At 35.1% G+C, this 20,639-nt stretch overlaps 3 protein-coding genes across 6 annotated transcripts; 1 reads left to right on the top strand and 2 right to left on the bottom strand.

Annotated features, from left to right (window-relative positions):
- Positions 1 to 2,667: 2,667 nt before the first annotated feature.
- LOC110627328 lies at positions 2,668 to 7,205 on the bottom strand. Of its 3 annotated transcripts, none has more exons than XM_043949123.1 (2): positions 6,771 to 7,205; positions 2,668 to 4,655 (listed from the first exon to the last, which is right to left on the bottom strand). In XM_043949123.1, the coding sequence occupies exons 1-2, from the start codon at positions 6,871 to 6,873 to the stop codon at positions 3,049 to 3,051; spliced, it is 1,710 nt and encodes a 569-aa protein (XP_043805058.1). In that variant the 5' UTR covers positions 6,874 to 7,205; the 3' UTR covers positions 2,668 to 3,048. The 3 variants fall into 3 exon arrangements, 2 of the variants coding, with proteins under 2 accessions (XP_043805058.1, XP_021629287.2); XM_021773595.2 differs by lacking the exon at positions 6,771 to 7,205 and adding an exon at positions 6,082 to 6,430; XR_006348078.1 differs by lacking the exon at positions 6,771 to 7,205 and adding an exon at positions 5,910 to 6,075 and having other exon boundaries at positions 4,521 to 4,655.
- A 3,179-nt stretch (positions 7,206 to 10,384) lies between these two features.
- On the top strand, positions 10,385 to 11,975 carry LOC110627683. The gene is made up of 3 exons (XM_021774024.2): positions 10,385 to 11,385; positions 11,486 to 11,658; positions 11,759 to 11,975. Exons 1-3 carry the CDS (start codon positions 10,543 to 10,545, stop codon positions 11,880 to 11,882), a joined length of 1,140 nt encoding a protein of 379 aa, XP_021629716.1. The 5' UTR covers positions 10,385 to 10,542; the 3' UTR covers positions 11,883 to 11,975.
- Positions 11,976 to 13,285: 1,310 nt separating this feature from the next.
- Positions 13,286 to 19,129, bottom strand: LOC110628394 (nuclear transport factor 2). Of its 2 annotated transcripts, none has more exons than XM_043948842.1 (9): positions 18,717 to 19,129; positions 18,468 to 18,602; positions 17,486 to 17,837; positions 16,551 to 16,807; positions 16,086 to 16,266; positions 15,533 to 15,654; positions 15,382 to 15,450; positions 14,749 to 14,830; positions 13,286 to 13,750 (listed from the first exon to the last, which is right to left on the bottom strand). In XM_043948842.1, the coding sequence occupies exons 1-9, from the start codon at positions 18,753 to 18,755 to the stop codon at positions 13,602 to 13,604; spliced, it is 1,386 nt and encodes a 461-aa protein (XP_043804777.1). In that variant the 5' UTR covers positions 18,756 to 19,129; the 3' UTR covers positions 13,286 to 13,601. The 2 variants fall into 2 exon arrangements, with proteins under 2 accessions (XP_043804777.1, XP_043804778.1); XM_043948843.1 differs by having other exon boundaries at positions 13,286 to 13,747; positions 18,717 to 19,127.
- Between the last annotated feature and the right edge of the window lie 1,510 nt (positions 19,130 to 20,639).

Genomic DNA, 20,639 nt, shown 5'->3' with positions numbered 1-20,639 from the left:
CATGATTGAATGAGTTGGGAGGCATTTATGCATGTTGAGCTAAGTTTCTGCCCTTTTGGGAAGAACTCAGGTTCGGCAGCCGAAGGCTCTTTCGGCCGCCGAAGGCTCTTTCGGCCGCCGAACCTGCCTTTGGTAGCATGTATCGGCTGCCGAACCCTGCCCCCGAAAGTGGACTTTCGGCTCTGGAAGGGAGTTTCGGCCGCCGAAGGTGCCGCCGAACATGCATGAGTTTCGTCTCTGGAGGGAACCTTCGGCCGCCGAAAGTGCCGCCGAAGGTGCATGACTTTCGGCTCTGGAGGGCCTTTCGGCCGCCGAAAGTGTCCTGTTCAGCCCTCCTTTGCATGATTTATGTGATTGTTTTAAGGTGTTTTAGGGAGTTTTTGGGGAGTATTTTAGAGTCATGTTTATGTATGTTAGGTCCCTCATTTGAGTCCGCCTGTGTAGGTTCGGACCCGAGGAACCGAGGACCCCAGCAGTGAGTTCAGCTGCTTCTGTGTCTATTAGAGCTTCAGCCAGAGGTGAGTGGAATACCTTATTTCGTTTCAAAGTAAATAAATAAATTATGAGCATGATACACGCATCATGAATGCCATGAGATATACTAGGGTGCTTGCATTAGAATTCACGAATATGTTGCATTGCATAATTTGATGATGATGTGGATGGATGTTGGATGATCCTTAGTCTTCAATATGATACGATGTAATATGATACGGTATGGTATGGTATGGAAGTCCGGTTGACCCATTCTACGTCCCGGCATGTTGGAATGTTATGATATGTTATGTTTAAGAGAAAGTCCGGTTGACCCATTCTACGTCCCGGCACCTTGGAATGTAGAGGACTATTGGTGACAATACCATCCTTGATGTGATTTGTTTGTGCTGTGTTGCATTTCATGAAAGCATGAAATATAAATTGAATATGTTTAATTATTCTGCTCACTGGGCTTTATAGCTTACCCCTCTCCCTTAACCCCCAGGTTTGCAGGTACAGGGTAGACCAGGAGGTCAGCAGGAGTAGAGTCATGTGTTATGTAATAGCTAGATGTGGACATGGATATGATGTAATGTAAAAGTATGATATAGAAATGTTATGTAATGATGCTTATGAAAGTTTAGAGTTGTGCTTGACCATAGTATTATGTTAATCCCTTTCTAGTACATGATCTTAAGGTTTAATAATGATTATTGTAAACCAAACTTAATTTATGTTATGTCACCCCATTGGAGCATTGATGAGGACTCCAAGGTGGGGTTAATGTTTATGTTTATGAATAGTGCATGCACAGATTGAGTTTGGTGATTGAATGGAAAGAAAAGTTCAAAGTTTTTATGTATGTTGTTGATCATGTGTGGGATTAAACAGGTTCACAGGATGAATGTTTGGCTTGCTACAGGTCCCGGCGGCCTTAAGCCGATCTGGATCCTAGCGCCGGTAGCGCTCCGATTTTCGGGTCGTTACAATACTCGTCCTGGAGCATGTATGCAATTAAGCACTTTGATCCCAACATCGTTTCTCCGAAGTGACACTCCTCCACTACAGTTACGAGCGCAACGAGCTAAAGGGACGTCCCTTTTCCATCAAAACGCAGGCCCTCTGAGACACCTGAGGAACCCTATCCTCAATCATACAGTTGCCCCGCAATACTTGCTCTTGGACACCACCTTCAAGTGAGTCCTATATAGCACCTCGGTACACGCAGCATCAATCCTTCTCCCCTCCACTAAGAAAGCTCAACTCAACTAGGCGCAGTCACTCTGCTGGATCCCCACACCAGGAAAGACAACTCCTCTCTCCTTTATTCTTCCAGGATCTTCAGGCGGGGTGGCAGTGCGTGCCATGCGGAAGCCCACCTTCACTCTGATACCACGTGTCACAAGCGCTCTTGAACATTGCGCCTATGCGGCACTTGGACAGGCCCCAACGAGATTACAGCCTGCCAAGTTCAGCCTATCAAGAAGTCTTGTCACGCTAACTGGTTTTGCTCCCTTGGGCTCATCAGGGGAGCGGCTCCAGCCTCCGACCAGGGTGTGCAGGAATGATGATCCCACACACAACGATCCTTCGAGCAACTCTCCACCCAATCTTCACAGTAACATCTTCTCCAACATGGTATTGTATATCCTCAAAGAATTATGGACGCAGTCATGGCGAGTATTTATGAAGGTTAAAATTAAAGTAAAAGTTCATATTGTATAAGAAATTATTTTTATACATTATATTCTATTTCATATTATATTTTATTTCATCGTGTAGTACAATGATTATTTTATCCGTCTGATCATATCATTATTTTATTTCAAAATTCAATATTTAATTTATTTAATACGAAAGTTGAACTTATTTAATATTTAATTAATTTATTATTTAAAAATCATTCTATTCTATTTTCATCATACGCAAAATCATTATATTCTACTTCCATCATACGCAATGTGGTGTGATGATAGCATATACACATTTATAAACACAATACAGCCTAAATTTAGAATCGATGAACATGCGAACGAATGGATTGACTCAAAATTATTTATATTATAATTATTAAACCGTTATATTAGTGACGAAATTTCATGATAGATTATATTTAATACATTGTCAGAAAAAATATAACTTTTTATATGATTTAAACGGAGTTTAAGAAAAAAAGAAAACTCATATCTAATGAAAACTAAGGAGTGCTTTGATGAAAGTATAACTGCCAAGATGAGCTTGCAAAACAGCTCTGCCAACAGAATAAGTGGAATTCAAACATCTTTTACTAATGTTTGTTTGTGTATACCTTTATAAACTAACTGTAAAAGTGTTGGCCATGTCCTACAGGTTGAAAGGGGCTCACGTCTAATTAGCTAAGTAATTGGAAATTCAACTGGTTGAAACAGAACTCCTACCGCATGGTTGAACTCGCCTTCTTCCTCCCCTTCAAGAAAGAACTTTCAACGCTGATATCTTAAAAACTTCCTATACAAGAATGAGATATGTATACAAATACTACAAGCAGTGGGATTCAAAGATTTTCTAAGAATAAGAGATACACAGTAGAAACTAGCCTCTTTCATCTCCCACCCAATTATTCTTTTCCTTTGGTCCAGTAGGCCCTTCTTCCCCATAAAGCTCCAATGGAAGCTTATAAAATATGTTATGTGCAGAAAATCTAAGCCTCACAGGCAAAAAGTTAATGATTCTGTCTAGCTCATTCTTTGAATTGTATACAATTTTTGGACCCCACTCCCTCATATATTGTAACCAACTAGGCTCAATGCAAGCATTACCTTGTATATACTCAGCTGCAACGATTTCATAATTGGTGCTGGAATCTACGTACAAGTTACTACGAGCTGCATCATTCCTTATTCCGATCCCAAGTTTTGCAGATCCCTGGATGTAGGTTCCGGGATGAGGATAGCTTGCGTGTCCGCTTTTTGATGAATATACAATAGGTTTATTTTCCTCTATGTACTCCAAGTCATAAGCTTCAACCCATTCACCACCACTGTGCTGAGAGAAATACAGACTCCATAGCTCCCCAATAAAGTTGCATATGCGGAGAGTGAAATGCTCCCAGTCGCATACATGCTGCCCAATCTTGCTAAGGGCAACATTTACAGGTCCAACTTTAAGAGTAGCTGGTCCGTTGAAAGGGCAAAATACCCACATTGCAATATCAGTGAATGTCCCACCATGCGCAGGCTTCACATGAACATATAGTTTTGCACTTTCCAAGTTTCCCAATTTAACAGTATCTCTTCGATCATCGTTGGGCAAGTCTATCCAAAATGCCCTATCATTTGTCCCGCCTACAGGCAAATTAGAGCCGCTAATATCAATAGGTTCACCTGTCAAGTTACCAGCTTTATACAAAAGTGCTCCATTTTTGAAAAACCATGAAACAGAAGACGGTAAATAGATCTCATCAGGATGAAAGAAAACTCTTGGCCCATAGTGATTGATGAGTGCATGGATCTGTTCAAGATTTGGCATGCTATGTAATTCAGGATTTGTATTCCTTAAGCAGGCAATACTGAGCTCCTCTCCACAAGACCAGTGGTTACTGCAGAAAAATGTGCCAACTGAAACACCTCTTCCCAGCATTCCTCGATGACAGGGTCTCGTACTCCATACTTGGAATGGAAAAGTTGAAAGTTTTGTATAGGAAGTAAGAATTGGGCGATAAGCTTGACATTCATCTGTCAGGTCTTCTCTAACACACCTCACTTCATCCGCATCTGGCTTCTCTGGTTTCTCAGTAACTAGAAAGCCCAAAGGTTTATAACCTCGAGGAGGCTGAGGTAGCCAGAAGAAACCACATCCATCATAGTTTTCCTCGCTTCCATCATATGAACTCCAGATTAATGTATAATCAAGGGGCTTTTGAAGAGCAGGAGAATTGACAGGCCTGCCAAAATTAGCTCCTTGGGTCTCAGCAAAAGCAACCTCCCTAGCCACAAGGAGAAAACCTCTAAAGGGCTTATTGTTAAATTGGCAGAAGTGACCGAGGCTATAAAATCCATCACGCACTCCCACGGGTTTGTAGAATGAAACACCTGTCTTCTTGTCCTGTGAAAGATTGCAGGTCCAAATCAACTCAAACCTGGAGACCCTAACAACTTCAATTTCCCCAAGATTTATCCTTCCAGAAGCAAATCCTTGGCCTGAAGATAAACATATAATTAAAATTTTCACACACATGAAATTAACACAAGTAGCCAGAAACAGAAAAGATTAAGTAAAACTAAATCTGAGGCTCACAGGATTCATTTTCAATATTCCTTATTTTCAAATCTAAAGCATATAATACTGTGGTAGAATTTTGAGATATGAACTCAAAACGTTTATGAATTAAAAATCCAGAAGGGAACAAAAGAAAATTTTAATACTGTTCTGGTTTTGTTTCACGTGGCAATGATAGTTATTCAGCAAGCATGATTATTGATACATGACAACAAAGCAAAGATAATTTTTCAGCTTTTTCCATAATAAACAAGATTAAAGAAATCATCAAGAATGTTTTTTTACTTTTTTAGTTATTCAAGTTCACAAAAGGGACTAGGGGCTACATTGTTTTTAAGTTGTATATCTAAGTTTCTCCTTTTACAGAAAAATGTTGATATAAGGAAAGCAAAAGAAGCATTTGCAAAATACATTATAGAACCGAAAGGAGGAAAAAGAAAACAAAAAGGAAAAGGGAGGATAAAAGGAGAGGGAATCGTAACTTGTAAAGGTAGTAGATGATTTCAGCAAAGACAAATAAAAGTAGCAATCACACAACAGAAACAGGCAACCATATCCATTTACACTGGGGAAGAAAGTGAAGCGAATGCGAGATATCTCGGAAACTATATGTCATGCAAGCCTTCATTTATCACATGGCAACAAAAATCCTACAACCATAATACAGATAAACACAAGGATAATACAAAATATCAGCATTGCCCCACCCCAGAGGCCCTGACATGATGAAAACTTCTAGAAAAAGGAAACATAAATGTTCTCTAGTGCATATTTTGCCTAACAAACCAAAAGAAAAAACCTTAGGCCCTAGGAGTTTATTAATCCTATCGTCTGAAACAAAATGCATCAGCAGAAACCAAATTCCACTGTTATATTACCCACCCATTTGCGACAAAAAAGTTTGAGAAATAAGTTACAACAAAGATCTCTAACCATATTTTATTAACCGGAAAGGGGGGAAATAACAGTAAAAGCCTGAAGCTAAGAAGTTACTGATCAGTCATCTGAAAAAACTAGTATGCATATAGGAACAACACAAGCAGTAGGTCCAGATTGCGTAAAGAAAACTTCATATATAGTTTATAGAGAGACAACTTTGCAGGAAAATGCCAGGATTAAAAAAAATTGAGGAAAAAAGAGTGAGAGAACATAACGAATAAGGAAAGGATAAAGACCAGACGGTGAAGTTCCTAAAGGAATAGCTTAGTTTCTGTTTAACTGGCCTCTTTATTCTCCAACAACTATGCGGGGAAAAAATTCAAAGTGGCATTTGCTCATGCAGCAAAGTTTGAAACAAATTCAGATTCCATAAACTATGAGCTAAAAGAATCAAAAGAAATTGAAAACCTTTTCCCTCCATGGTTCCATCCACCTCACATGAAGAACAGTTGATGACACATGTATATTGACAACTAAAGGAAGCAAAAAAAAAATCTCAATCAAGGAGGGTACTTTATTCGAAGTGTAACAGCTGGCAATTGTGCAAGAACAGTTATCATCTTCTATTCAAAAAGCCAACCTACAAAATTGACATCCATCCACAAAACAAGGTCCACCTCAACCAAAAAACAATAAATATCGATATGAAATGGCAAATCAATCAGGGCCCATTGTGTACAGTTGTAAGAAAAAAAATCCAAATGAGAGATTAAACAGCAATAAAGAACAAGAATGATCCAGAGCTTCAATCGGGGCATAACACCTCCCCCCCCCCCCTCCCCTCCCCCAGAAAGAGAGAGAGAGAGAGAGAGAGAGAGAGATTCTGGTAATACAATAAACGTTTTCAACAAAACAAATAGATATCCACAAGAAGCATTAGAAAGTTATACATGAAGAGGAAAACCCAAAATTGAACCAACCCATGATCCATTTTCAAATGCAGAGGCTGTAACATAATCCAAAAACCAAGAAATACCCATCAATCACTGAAGGCAAAAATCGACAACCCATCACTAACCCATTAAGATTGACAACCGAAATATGATAATTAAAATGAAATAAAGAACAAGAGAGCATATGGATGAAAATTGAGGTACCTGAAGGCCAATCCGGGAGAGGAGCAGGAAGAGAGAAAGAGTCAGGTTCAGATGGCAAACAATTGTCGATTCTCTTCCGATGGAAACACTTGCATCCAAACATCTCCACGTCCGTTTCTGGGTATTGTCAGAGACAAAGAATCGCCCTTAAAAAGCGTGTGAAATGGAATATTGTATCTATGGAGCAAGTGTCTGGCAACACTGGACTGGACATGTAGGAAAGCTATATATCGCAAAGGTCCTCCAAGCAGGAAGAAGGCTCGATCGATCAGTGGGGCCCCCTTGGATCTTATTGTAGCATTAATAATTCTTCAAGTTGCAACCAAAAGTTTGAGTTTTGGTTGAAAATTATCACTAATCAGTGATTATGCAGGTTGGTTCATGACTTCGCTTTTGTCCTCCATCCTTGAAATCCAGCCAGCTTCTTTCAGAATTTTTTTTTCTTCCATTTTTATTTTATGTTAAATACACTTTTACCCCCATAATTTTTTTTACATTATTAACTTTTCAATTATATTCATCATAAATACATTAAATTTTATTATTTTATTTATTTCATAATTTTTATTTATTTTATTTTTATAAATATTAAAAAATAAAATAAATTAATTTTTAATTATATTTATTTTAAATATTTAAATTTTATTAAATATTAAAAAATATTTTGAAAAGTTTAAAAAAATTAAATACAATTATAATAATTAATTTATATATTACTATATTTTAAAAAATAATAATAATTTTAAAATAATAAAATAAATAAATAAAAATAGAGATTTTTTAAAAATAAAATAAAATAAAATAGATTATAATAGTGAATTTATATGATAATGTAATTTATAAAAAAATAATAATTTTAAAATAATTAAAAATAAATAAATAAAAATTAAAAAATAAATAAAGTAAAATTTATTACTTAGAACTAGTAAATATAGTAATTAGTTTTTTTTAAAATTTTAATAGTTAAATATTTTATAGAATTAGTAAATATAGTAATTAGTTTTTTTAAAATTTTAATAGTTAAATATTTTATTATTTAATCATTATAATATAAACAAATATGAGGTATTTAAAATGAGTCTTAACAACTTTTAAAAACTTTCATATTTTCAATTATAATTTTATTATATTAATAAATTTATAGTTGAAATCTAAATATTTTTTATTAAATTTCATAATTAATATAATATTAATTAATAAAATTTATTTTAATAGTTAATGAGATATGAGATTATTAAATAATTTAAATAATTAACTGATTAATTAATTAATTAATTATATAAATTAAATTGAATTTAATTATAAAATCAAAAAACTAGTTTGAATTCAAATTTAATCCAAACCAACAATCTAACTAACCTTAATGTTTAAAGAGTTAAATTGAACATTTTATTTTTTGAAATGAGAATTAGGGATTATAAGAGTATATGATACCTGTCAAATTTACTCAGATGTATATATTATTAGGCTAAGTCTGTGAGTGCTGTTTAAACAGTTTGAATCGGTGAATGGTAAATTTTTTCTCTTTAAAATCTCTAAACACCTTTAAAAAAACCTATCACTTCTTAATTTTACTAAAAATTTGCTTTATAAAATTTTATTTCGAAAAAAAGTGATATCTTCGTCTGAAAATTTAACTCTGATATTAGGTTATTAAAATATTTTATTATTATCCAGTCTAATTTAATTCAATAATTAAATATATATTATTCACTTAAAAAATCTAAATTTAAGTTTTTACATCTTTAATTTTATAATTATTATGTGTTTTACCCCTCTCTTCCTTTCTTATAATATATTTATGTCTTATATCTTTTTTTTCTTATTTTATTTTTTGTCTTATAAATGAAAATGTAATAAGTACAAATTAAAAATAAATTATAAATAATTACCTAGCCTAATTAATTTATTTTAAATAATAATGACTAAAAATGATTTTAATTTATGTTAAATAAAATTCAAAGAAAATTATTTCTTTAAAACATAAACGTTGAAGTATCAACAACTATAAAATATAATTTCAAAAAAATAAAAAAAATTATTATTTAATCATATAGGAAAACTTATTAATGGATCATTTAATTTTTAAAAATACATTAAAATATTTTTAACATTTTAAAATATTCTTTCTGTTAATTTTTATAATTAATATTTTGTTATTTAATTTTTATAATTTTAAAAATTTATTAATTAATTTTTAAATTTTATACTATTAATTATTTTAGGACATTTTAAACTTTTTTATATTTTTCAGTTTTATAATTTTTTTATTTTTTATTTTTCAAATATTTTAAAATTATTATACACTTTATTTTTTATTATATAATAATATAAATTAACTATTATAACTCTATTTAATTTTATTTTATTTTAAAAATTTTAAAATATTTTTTAATATTTAATATAATTTAATATTTTTAAAATAAATATAATTTAAAAATTAATAAAAATTATATTTTTAAAAATAAAATAAATAAATAATAATATAAATAAAATAATATTTAATAGTTAAAATTAATACAAAAATTAATTATTAAATTTTTATTATTTCTTTAAAGAAAACAACAGTGGAATAGAACGGAACCGCGTGTACGGCTACAAAACAAAATGGAATATTAAAACAAAACGTGTCAATTAGAGGAGAAGAATTCCAAATTGCCCATGCCAACTCCATTTTCAACGTGCCTAGCTCCAAGAAACTAGGGCTCAAAACCCACCACGCAACTTGTTTCTCGGTCTGTGGCATATCTAGGGAAGGCACACAGAATGCTCAAAATAAAAGAATCTTTGAATTTATTCTTCGGATGTTGAACTACTTTATCTCGCATTACTTTTAACACTAAATAATTTAGACATCCAATTTAAATAATATAAAGTTTTTACTATTTTTTTTATTAAATAGATTTTCGCACTAATGTCGATATAAAGTTTTGTTACCTCCTCTTTATGAGACTTTAAAATATCACATTAATAATGTTTAAAAATATCAATTTTTTTAATTATTATTATTATAGTTGTTTAAAATAATAATAATATTTTAATAGATAAAATACTTAAATATATTTGAAATTGTTTCTGTTAGCAGCGAAAACTCGTGTTGTACTTTGAAACTCTTCGATTAATCTTGATTCGAGATTTACAATCAATTATTTATACCATTAACTCAAAAATTTTATTTGCAGTTTTAACTAATACGACTTCCTTCTAATATTATTGTTATTATTGCAGCTATTTGATCTTACACTCTCAATTAGGTGATCTTTCTTTTAAACTTGTTGATCAAAAAACTAATAGAGCTGATGACATAGTTGCTAAATTTTGTTTGAGGAATGTTTTACTGTCTTTTTGACTTATGACCAGTTCTCTGAAACTAATCTTAGTTGGTAAATCTTGCAGTATTTACAGCCGTGAAATATATAATTATGCAAATAAAAAAAAAATAGTAATTAGTTAGGTATGAAAAGATGATATATTTTTTTATTAAATACATATATCTCATATATTATCAATGGTTAGAAAGTTTAATGATCGTATCAGTACGAAACTTTCCTAGCTTCACCCTCAACTGCTATGATAGATTTAAGAGCAGCGTATGCTTCCTACCTCTTTCTACTTGCCAACTGGAACTAAACAACAAACATGATATTTTCCTTCTCCACCACACAATACTCCTTAGCAAATTCCATATCAAGTAAATTTTCCTCCTTTAATAAACTCCACCTATAAATTTGATTGATAATTTCTCATTCTCACTCATCTTTTCGGTCTAAAAATGCTTCTAAGAAGCTCTTCAACACCTGTTCTTGGATCCCTTCTCTCATCTTTCTCGGACACTCCCAACAATCTTGATACCAACAAGCACCACTACTCCACTCATCACCAAATCTTCAGTAGGTCTCCTTATCACCAAACTGGTTGTCTCCATCTCTCCACTGTCTCCTACAACTCCTCTCCCATCTCTCCTTCCATTGCTGATCTCTCTGACTGTTCTCTTGATGGTCTTCGTCGAGCTCAGTCTGAAAGTAACCTTGAGGGACTGGCTTATATTTCTCGCAGTAATAATAATGAAGAATGCTCAAATCCAAGCCACCCCATGAAGGTTTCTGCTAGAAAAAGGCGTTTGATGCTGGAAACTATACCCTCCTTCTCTCTTTATAATTTGAGAGGCCGAGATGAAGAAGAGGAAGATGAGGATTATGATAAGAGTGACGTAGAATATGATGAGGAAGAGAAAAAACAAGTGGAAGCAAATGAGGCCATGGGAAGTGGTCCCTCAAGCTCAAGTGATAAGATGGAGAACATGGTTCTGAGTGAGCAAGTGGAGGTGCTTACGAAAGGAAGCTTGACTGTGGGTTTTGAAGAGAAAGGAGGGTTGATGATTAGTGAAGAAATGTATCTTGCAAAAGGGTTAGGAATTGATGGTGGTAACAGCGATGGAAATGGCAGCGGAGCTGGTTCTGGAGGCAATTGTGGTGGCGGTGGTGGTGGGAAATTTCACTGGGGAGGTGAAGATGGTGGAGATATGGGTGGCACAGAGGAGTATTACAAGAAGATGCTGCAGGAAAATCCTGGCAACTCCTTGTTTCTTAGGAATTATGCAGAATATCTATATCAGGTGAGTCTTGTTCATTTCCATCACTCATTTATGTTGTTCTAGAATCCTGTCAAAGGCAAAGCTTGATTACTTAATCGATAAAACGACGATTATTTTGCAGTCGAAGGGAGATGTTCAAGGGGCAGAGGAGTATTACTCGAGAGCTATATTAGCAGATCCTAAAGATGGTGAAGTTCTATCACAGTATGCAAAGCTAATATGGGAGCTACATCAAGATCATGAAAGAGCTTCAAGCTACTTTGAACGGGCAGTTGAAGCTTCGCCTGAAGATAGGTATTCGTTTCTCAAGTAGATGTTGAGAATTATGCCTCTTTATTATTATGTTTTATAGTCGTACTTAGCTTAATCGAGTTTTAAATCTGTTGTTCCACAGCCATGTACATGCAGCATATGCAAGATTCCTCTGGGAAACAGAGGAAGAAGATAATGAGTGCAACGTGCCAGGAGATTTTCATGAACATTTCCATCAAGACCAAATGGCTTCTACTGGTTCTTAGGGGCAACACTCGTAAAACATTGTAGGTAGAGAAAATGGACAACAGTGTAAAACTCTTTAATGACAGAAATACCCTAGATATTCCTTTTTCTAATTGCTATACATTTTTAAACTAATGTCTGATAATTACAAGCTGATTGAAACTTTGCAACAATGGTCTGAGCAAAGCAAGATTGGGTCGCAAAGTTCAACTATAAACATCAAAATCCCAGGTAACAATTCCATTTAAATCACATTGCTCTTCCATGGGAAATGAAATTGCATAACTTGATCTTAAATTAAATGTATCAGATTAGAACGACAGCCGTTTGAGAGGATTACCACCTATTACGAGGAATTGCCATAGTAACAGAGTGTCTAAAAGAAAAAGAAAATGAAGAGGCCATTACTAGGGATGGCAGGCGGGCGGGTTTTTGCGGGTACCCGATCCGCCCAAACCCTATTAGGACGGATTTGGGTATTTACAAAACGGATTTGGGCGGATTCGGATTTGAAAAATTTTACCCGTCTCGGATTCGGGTAGGGTTCGGGGTTAGGTGATCGGATACCCGTTACCCGAACCCGATTAGCTATACTTCAAAACTAACCCTAAATTCCCTTATCCCTAATTCATTTTCTCATTTTACTCGAGCTTCTGCCTCTCTCCCCCCTTTCCTTCCCATAATTTCCAATCGACACCTCTCCCCCACTTCACTGCCGGCAGCCCAGTCGGCACCGGCGACATCTCCTTTCTCTCCCTAAAGACGATAAATCTTCTATCTCCCCAGTCAGCGATATCTCCTTCTCTCTCTCCAGTCGGCGATATCTCCCACTTCCCAGTCAACGCCTCTCTCCCCCACTTCCGGTCAGCGATATCTCCTTCTCTCTCTCATCTACTCGTTCCTCTCTCCCCCACTTCACTGACGACCGGAGACAACCCGTGCCTCTCCCCAATCGGCGTCAGCAACATCTTCTTTTACTGAAATCTCTTCGGGTATGTTAACTTCATTTTTTTATACTGCATAAACACATCAAAGATACATAGAAATAGTTTTTTAGAATTTATAGACTATTAATCTAATTATTTAGATATTGTTAAAAAATCTAACTATTTGTTATTTGGGTTATAATATGTGAATTTTTAATTTTTTATCATTGAATTGAATTATAAAAATCGGGTTCGGTCGGATTCGGATAGTGTGCGGGTATTGCTAAACGGATTTGGAACGGGTACGGGTAGTAAAATTAAAGCACTAAACGGATTTGGGACGGATTTGGGAATTTTATATATAATCGGGTTCGGATTTGGGTACTCCCAATTTCGCGGGTACCCTACCCGTTGCCATCCCTAGCCATTACTTGAATTCTGCAATGGAAGTGATCAAAGGAGATAGACATGAAAATCCAGATACAAGGAAATACTGATTTTTAAATAAAAAAGAGAACCTTGTATAACCCATAAAACCAACACATCAGATTCCTTCACAACAAAGGGCTTAAATTGACCAAAATCTCCCTCTTGAATTGAATATAAAAACCATTCAAGGGGATCAGAAATGTAAGGGCAATAACATTAATAAGATTATCTCTAACACTCCATGTGAAACACACCTCAAGAAGTACACGTTGAAAGGAAAAAGTCCAATCAGGAATCAATAACTCAAAACCTTGTTTCCACTTTATATCTGAAAACCTGGCTTGTTCCTGACTGTGCACACCTTGTTTATCCATAGACTTTCTTTTATCGTGTACCACGCTGATAGAAACCATTGCCTCTTGCTCTAGTGTAGTCACCTCCATCTTGATTGCTTCCCCTGCCCAAACTACGGGCACCAAAACGGCCCCTTGGTGCATCAGTTTGGTAACTGCCTCTGCCTCTTCCCCTTCCTGCTTACAGAATTCAAATCAAAGCTCAGTCTCAACAAAGCATAAAATAAGCAAACTATTTTTTGCACATTTATTTTGACCTTACCATATCTAAACAAGTATTTAAGCATACCATGCAAGGGATGTAGGAAGTGATAAAACAAACAATGCCTTTCAGATGCAACGTATAAATGGAAAGCCCAATACTCATAGTGGAAGCAAACTGGCAACTGAACTAAAAACCTAAGATGTAACTCAGTTTCTGCAGAACAACTAATACCATCACCACCACCACCTAATGGAGGTTATCATACAGCTATAAAAAGTATTAACTCCAGCACTCTATTACAGCTCACTCCTATCAGAATGACATCACTGGTTGACTGGCATCTAAATTTAATTGCCTTCTCTATTTTTTGTAGCCTTCAAAATATTATTTTTTAGGTCATTCAACTCCCAACTGTTTATGACCTTAAATGCTATAATAGCATAAACTCAAGAGAAGTGCCCCAATGGTAAGTAACAGGTAAAATAGCACATAAAAAATAGTTGAAACATGTGCCCTTTTTTTTCATCAAGTGTACTCATGAAGACTTTTGGGTCAATGAATAAGTTTAGCACACATGATTACTACAATCAATGATTACTAGATCCAATTCCATGTATCCATGTCAATATCAATAATGGGCAAATCAAGAGAATTTTTGCATGAAACCTATGTCCATGTATAAGCTCTGCAGCTACATATATCATTTAAGAACTCTGTTTTTCATCCACAAGGAGGATGGTAAAACTGATAAAGCAAGACTAACAAAAGCCATGAGAGCAAAACTAGCAAAAGGAATGAGTGCAAAACTAGAATCAGCAATAAACAAAACCAAAGAATTTGTGAAAAATTGTGCATCTCAAAGTACCAGAAAACAAAGGAATATATGTGAATGCACAAGGATTGAAAACACACACGAATTATATCATAAGGCAAAGACACAATAATAAATACGGAAACAAATTTATGAACATACTTCCTCCTCGAGAAGCAATGCCACTGTTTGGTCTTCGCTCTTCAATGTAGACTTGTCTTCCAGCCAGCAGTATTGGAGATGCCTACATGGGGAACAAGAATAGATCAAACTGATATCTACCCAGAATACTTCATCATAAAATATGTATGTTTCAAGCCATTTTGAAAAGATAAAGAAAAGTATTAAGGTCTTGAATTATTAATCTGAAGCCTTACATTTTAGTTCCTTTGGCTTTAAAGATTAATTAAAATGAAGAACATTTCAGAATCCATCTACCAAAAGTTAGAAATCTCGTAATATATTTTTCTTTGAAGCATAACCATGGATTCAATTTTTATTAAATACCTTCACATGACTTAGAATAATGGCAAGGTTTGTCATTACAATTTACAAGGCCCAACAACCAAATAGCAATCAACGATTAAATAAAACCAGAACATGGTCTAATGAATAAGAAAACAACAACTAAAAGTTCATGATAGAGATAAATTAAGGGTAAGAAAAGGCAAAAGAAGCCGCAATAAATAACACCAAAATATGCATACATAGTTAGGAAGTATGTATACGGAAAAAGAAATGAAAAGGAAGGGGGGGGGGGGGGGGAGGGGGTAACTTCCTGTAATATAACCAGACCTTGATTGCATTTTGAACACTGGCGAGGTCTTCAAACTCAACAAAAGCATAGCATACACCAACTGCATCCTGTAAGAATAAATTGCTATTTCAGCTTATTTCAAGGTTATACAAGCAGAATCTAGCAAGAAGAGAAGATCAAAACGTTCACCTTTCTATTCCGGATGAACACACCATCAGGCTTGATTCTGCCAAAGTTTTTAAATTCCAGTTCGACTTCTTCAGCAGTCACATTGGCAGGCAAGTTTCTCACATAGACAGATTTTGGTTCACCTGAATAGGTGATCAAGAATCAATTTACTGCTCCCAGGTATCATGCACATGGAAAATAAGTTTCCAAAATAAGAAGAGAAATTGTTCATAAAAAATTAGAGAGGAACCAGTTGGGATTGAGGCTTTTTTTTTGGGGGGGGGGTGTGGGGAGGGAGGGGGGTGTTTGAGCATCAGTTAAGGAAAAATCATTATGCAGGTTAACCAAGCATGTACCTCTACAAGTTATTTTTTAGAAAACACATCATGGGAGAAATATTTGCCACAAATTCACATAAAAAGAGCATTTGTAGTCAAAGATAATACATATATACTTGTGATAAAACATGTTCTATCCAAATTTAAACTGGCAGAATGCAGGGATCAAGCATGCCGAAAGAAGCCAACAAAGGGGCAAAAATAAACACATCGAAGAGTAAAACCATGATCTCAACCTTCATCTAGCCCCGAGACTTCCTCAGTTGCTTCAAATCCAGATTCAGCCACATAAGACAGTCCAGAGTCTGATTGCGGAGCAACGGGTGGTGGTATATGATTCCAATCTGATGCAGTTGGGGCTCTCTTGTTAACAGAAGGCTGAGTAGCAGCTGATGACTGCCCCCTAGTAACTCTTAACTATCATTTTAAACCAAAGAAAAGAAAATAAAGATTTTTTTTATTTAAAAAAAAAAAAAAAGAAAAAGCAATTGTCATAACTAACTTGCAGCAATCAAAACACCAGAAGAAATAAAAAAGTGCCTCCTTATCATGCAATTCTTCCTCAAATCTTGTAATACTTGGAAGATGGAACTTATTTCTGTTCTGTGACTGCAACTATGACTCTGTACCTTAACTCTCCATCACATGATGGAGTCTAAACCAAGAAAAGCACATAGAAAAGAAATAGAGTTGGAACATACGATAGAAGCATAAGTTTTCTTTGGAGGTTCTTCTACAGGTTCCTCCAGAGTAGTAGCTGGAGGATCTTGCACAATGCTCATTGCACTTTGAAATGAAGGAGGACTCTCCTCAACAGGAGCTTCTTCAACTACAATTTCATTCTCAAAGTCCTGTTGCTCCTGTTGCTCTGGGAGACTGTATTTGTCTACTGGATCATCTTCTATGTGAACTGAGTTCACATACTCCCTGGCTTCTTCCTCCAAAACATAATTGGAAACTACAAATTCAAATATTCTAACATATTAGAAAATTACGGGTATCATTAGATGATCCTGATAAAATAAATGCAAATGAGGGTAAAGAAAAATTAAGTCTTGAAGACCAATAAGTGGGATATTCAAGCAGACAATTCAAAACACAAGGTCTTTTCTGTTCTTTTTAATTAGTAGAACTCCCACCAAAACCCTTTATCACATTGAGCTAATATCTAAAGCACAAAATCAGATATGTATAAAGATCTTCCATGCTAAGATTTAATAAAACTCAAAAAGCAAGAAAAGGGAAGTGCACATGCATATGCCAGAAAGTAAAGGGAAGAATAAATTTACTTTATCAAACAAGTTATGTCACAATGAATTTGCGATTTACTCATGGTAAGACATATAAAATTGAAAATTATCCACGGCATAATTTTTAGTCATAATTGCATTAACTTGTCTTTTCACTTTGCAGAGCCGTAAATATGGCTACCACATCTACCTACTATCAAAGGCTCGTACCAAACTAGTAATCTGAGTCAAAATCCATTAGTCAAGCATAGAAAATACATAAGCTAGTAAGGATGTCCATAATAAGTTCCATACATAATTATTTAAGTTACACAGGGCTTTTAGGCACAACCAGTTAACTTCCAATGGAAAATCAACAATTCCTTGAGACGTCAATAACATATTACCAGGTGGCTCTGGAACAGGGCTAGAGGAATTCGGTTGTGTATCATGAGCATCCTCAGATGATACGGGCGCAGGATGTTGCTGATAGACATTCTCAGATGAGATAGGAGGTGGATGTTGCTGGTAAATGATTTCTTCATCAATGAAGTGGAAGATATCATTAAGAACAAAGTAGCCCTTCTCCTGGGGAGCCAGGAAAAAGGTCTGCATAAATTTTCTCCTGCCACTGAAATCCTTGTTTTTAACAGAACCAGATATCATCACCAAAACACCCCCGTTCCAAGATTCAAGAGAATTGATGGTCTTGATCTCGATTGCAGTAAAATTTAAGGACATGACAAGAGTATGGATTTGCTGGAGAGAAATATAAAGAGAATAATAATGTAATAAAATATTAGCTTCGAGAATACGCACAGTTAATACCAAATTGAATACACACAATTACTTGGATAGAGATTATCCCATTATCAGCCAGTATCAGAAATGAAACCAGAGGGCCCTGTCACTAAATTATAGGTTCAAGCACAAGGACCTCTGAAGCAGAAATACAACAGACAAGTAATACTATGGCTCAAGTTGAAAACTGAATCAAGATACGATGACAATAGGTAAGCGTTTGTTACTTGTACACATGGTGCATATACCTTTTGCTAAAAGTAAATAACAGTCCATGATAAATTTATAAAATTTTTTAGCATCATCCAATTTCAAAAAAAAAAGGCCCAGCAATAAGCAAAGAAACTGACCTGCCCAATGCACTACAATGGGAAAGACTAAACTTCCTACGCCATGTAAATTGTAAAATGCATGTAAGCGAATCAAATCAGGTGCTAGAACACAAATATGACAAGAGGAAAATTATTGTAGACATGTCCATAAGCAACTCAAAGAAGTCACTAGGAAATCATAAAACTAAATTACTTGTATCAAACAACTGTTTTTGGTTGGTGAGTGAAAAATTCCATTAAAAAAACAAAAGGGTACCAGCATTGTGGAAGCAGACTCGCTTGAATCTCCATCAACACGAATCATTGTACTGGAGTCAGCGTAGAATTGATGAACAAGATCAGGGTGTTGTTGAAGCACCTGATAATACTGTCCTACAAAGTAGGACCCGACCTGCCCAAAAAAAATTGCGCCTTTTGAGGTCAGCCTTTTTGGGTTTTACCATAAAACTGAAAAACCAGTACATCTCTCCAGTTATTGATCACTCCCTGATCAAAAACGAATTACCTGAACAGCGCTAACAGGTCCTGGATATGGACTCGCCATTATTTATTTTTCCTAAAAATAAAAATCACTTTTGCCGCCACAAAAGCGCGCAGCAGAGGAGATCAAAAATTCGAAATAGCAGACTAGGTGATGATGACGGTTGACGCTGATGGGGTCGCAGATAACCACGAGAATTAGGGTTTATGATAAATCTTGGGTTTTTGTATTTAAACAAAACAAAACCAATACCTCCAGATTTGCAAGCGGACAAGCACAAGAGAGAAGGAGAGAGAAAGAAGAAGAAGAAAAAGAAGAGAAGAGGATCTTTGAGCAGACAGAGAGAGAGGATTGATTGAAGCGTAGAATCCAGAGAGTGCCAAAGGAAGTAATAGATCTATGAGATGAGATGAATAGAGTGTACATGTGGAGTGAGTGCTGTGATTTGTTAATATAAAAACATATTGCTAGGGATGATCACATGAAATCATAGCTGTCCATATGGCAGTTTTCGATTTGAATCAGTACCGTCCATGAAACATTGATCAGTAAAATCCTGTGTATTGAATTTAGGTTAAAAAAAGGAAAAGTAAAAAAATAATAATAATAAATTTCACTTATTTTCTAATATGTGATTCAGTGTTATAGTACTACTTCAAATCGTTCAATTTATTTTTATGACAGAATTTATAATTTAATTTATATTAAATTAATTATTTATATATAATTTTTATTTTAATATTTTTAATAATATTTAAAAAATTATTATAATATTATAAATATAATTTTAATATAAATTGAATCGCGTAATTTTAAAATAAAAATAAATAAAGTCATGAAGTAAATTTTTATACTTTTTCTTTTTTAAAAAAATAGAAAATAGTTAAGTCAAAATTGAAAGTGTAATTAAGGGTATAATTGGATGGATGGAAAATATGGAAGGATAAAGTAGAGTAAATAAAATTTAAAATTTTTTTATTATATTAAAAAAATAATTAAAACGAAAGAAAATAAGGTGAAATACAATAAATGAATAAAAATAAAAATTTATTCCTCTTTAATTTATTTAAGAAACAAATAATTAAAATTTGTTGATTCTGTCAAAGAACAAGAAAATCAATAACATTTTATTTTAAATTTTAGAAAATTTTATTTTAGTTAAGATAAAAGAATAACACAGATATTTTGATTATTAATAAGTGATGATCTGAGATCCAATAGAATAGGGTTTTACAAGGGTTTCGTATTACTGAATAAGGCCTAAGCTTTCTGAGGAGGGAACTCCTCTTTTATACATTATCTTGCTTGCTGGTGACGTGTAAAGGTCTCTCCAGGATTGGGCAACGCGTCTCTGCCATGCGGATTCGGAGGTACTAGGGTATCAGCCGCCTGCTCCATGCATAACGGCCTCTGATTCTCCTCGTGCGTACGTTCGAGCGGATCTGCCAAGCTGTCTAGTGAATATTATTCTGGATCCTGGACTGGGCTGAGAGTTGGGCCGGATGCTAAGCCTGAGCGGAGAGGGCCTGCTTCGTGCGGGCCGGGCCGGCTTGAGTGAGGAAGATGGGTCGAGCCCGGCTTTGAAGGTTGGATGAGCCAGGCTTGTTATATATATCAGGTGTGTGTGGGCCTCTACGTCATGGGCCTTGGGCTGTGGTCAAGCCCCTGGTCCGGGGTGAAGGAATTCAGCAGTCATCAATTGCCCCTTCACCTTCTTGGCAGTTATTGCTCCAACTGCCGAGGGGGTGAATACCAAGAACTATTATGATCGCGTCTGTTCGGGTTCAGGTGCCTTAATAACATCCTTTCATCTTTCAGTCGTTGCGCAGTTTCTGAATTCTATCTGTTCTTTCCCCTTTCTGTCTTTTCTCTATTCTCCTTGTTCTCTGCCGCCTTTACTTTCTTGTCATCATTATCTGGACATCTCCTTTCTTTCCTTTTCCGTGA

Source organism: Manihot esculenta, chromosome 12, assembly GCF_001659605.2.
Source record: "Manihot esculenta cultivar AM560-2 chromosome 12, M.esculenta_v8, whole genome shotgun sequence".
Lineage (NCBI taxonomy): Eukaryota > Viridiplantae > Streptophyta > Magnoliopsida > Malpighiales > Euphorbiaceae > Manihot > Manihot esculenta.
Note: the sequence above shows the minus strand (reverse complement) of the source record. Positions and strands in the feature narration are given on the sequence as shown.

Coding starts and splice junctions, on each gene's coding strand:
- LOC110627328 (XM_043949123.1), bottom strand. CDS start 6,873: ATGTTTGGATGCAAGTGTTTCCATCGGAAGAGAATCGACAATTGTTTG. Junction 4,656..6,770: donor TCTCCCGGATTGGCCTTCAG/GTACCTCAATTT, acceptor GTTTATCTTCAG/GCCAAGGATTTGCTTCTGGA.
- LOC110627683 (XM_021774024.2), top strand. CDS start 10,543: ATGCTTCTAAGAAGCTCTTCAACACCTGTTCTTGGATCCCTTCTCTCA. Junction 11,386..11,485: donor ATGCAGAATATCTATATCAG/GTGAGTCTTGTT, acceptor ATTATTTTGCAG/TCGAAGGGAGATGTTCAAGG. Junction 11,659..11,758: donor GAAGCTTCGCCTGAAGATAG/GTATTCGTTTCT, acceptor GTTGTTCCACAG/CCATGTACATGCAGCATATG.
- LOC110628394 (XM_043948842.1), bottom strand. CDS start 18,755: ATGGCGAGTCCATATCCAGGACCTGTTAGCGCTGTTCAG. Junction 16,267..16,550: donor AGAAAACTTATGCTTCTATC/GTATGTTCCAAC, acceptor TTAAAATGATAG/TTAAGAGTTACTAGGGGGCA. Junction 15,655..16,085: donor AGTCTCGGGGCTAGATGAAG/GTTGAGATCATG, acceptor TCACCTATTCAG/GTGAACCAAAATCTGTCTAT.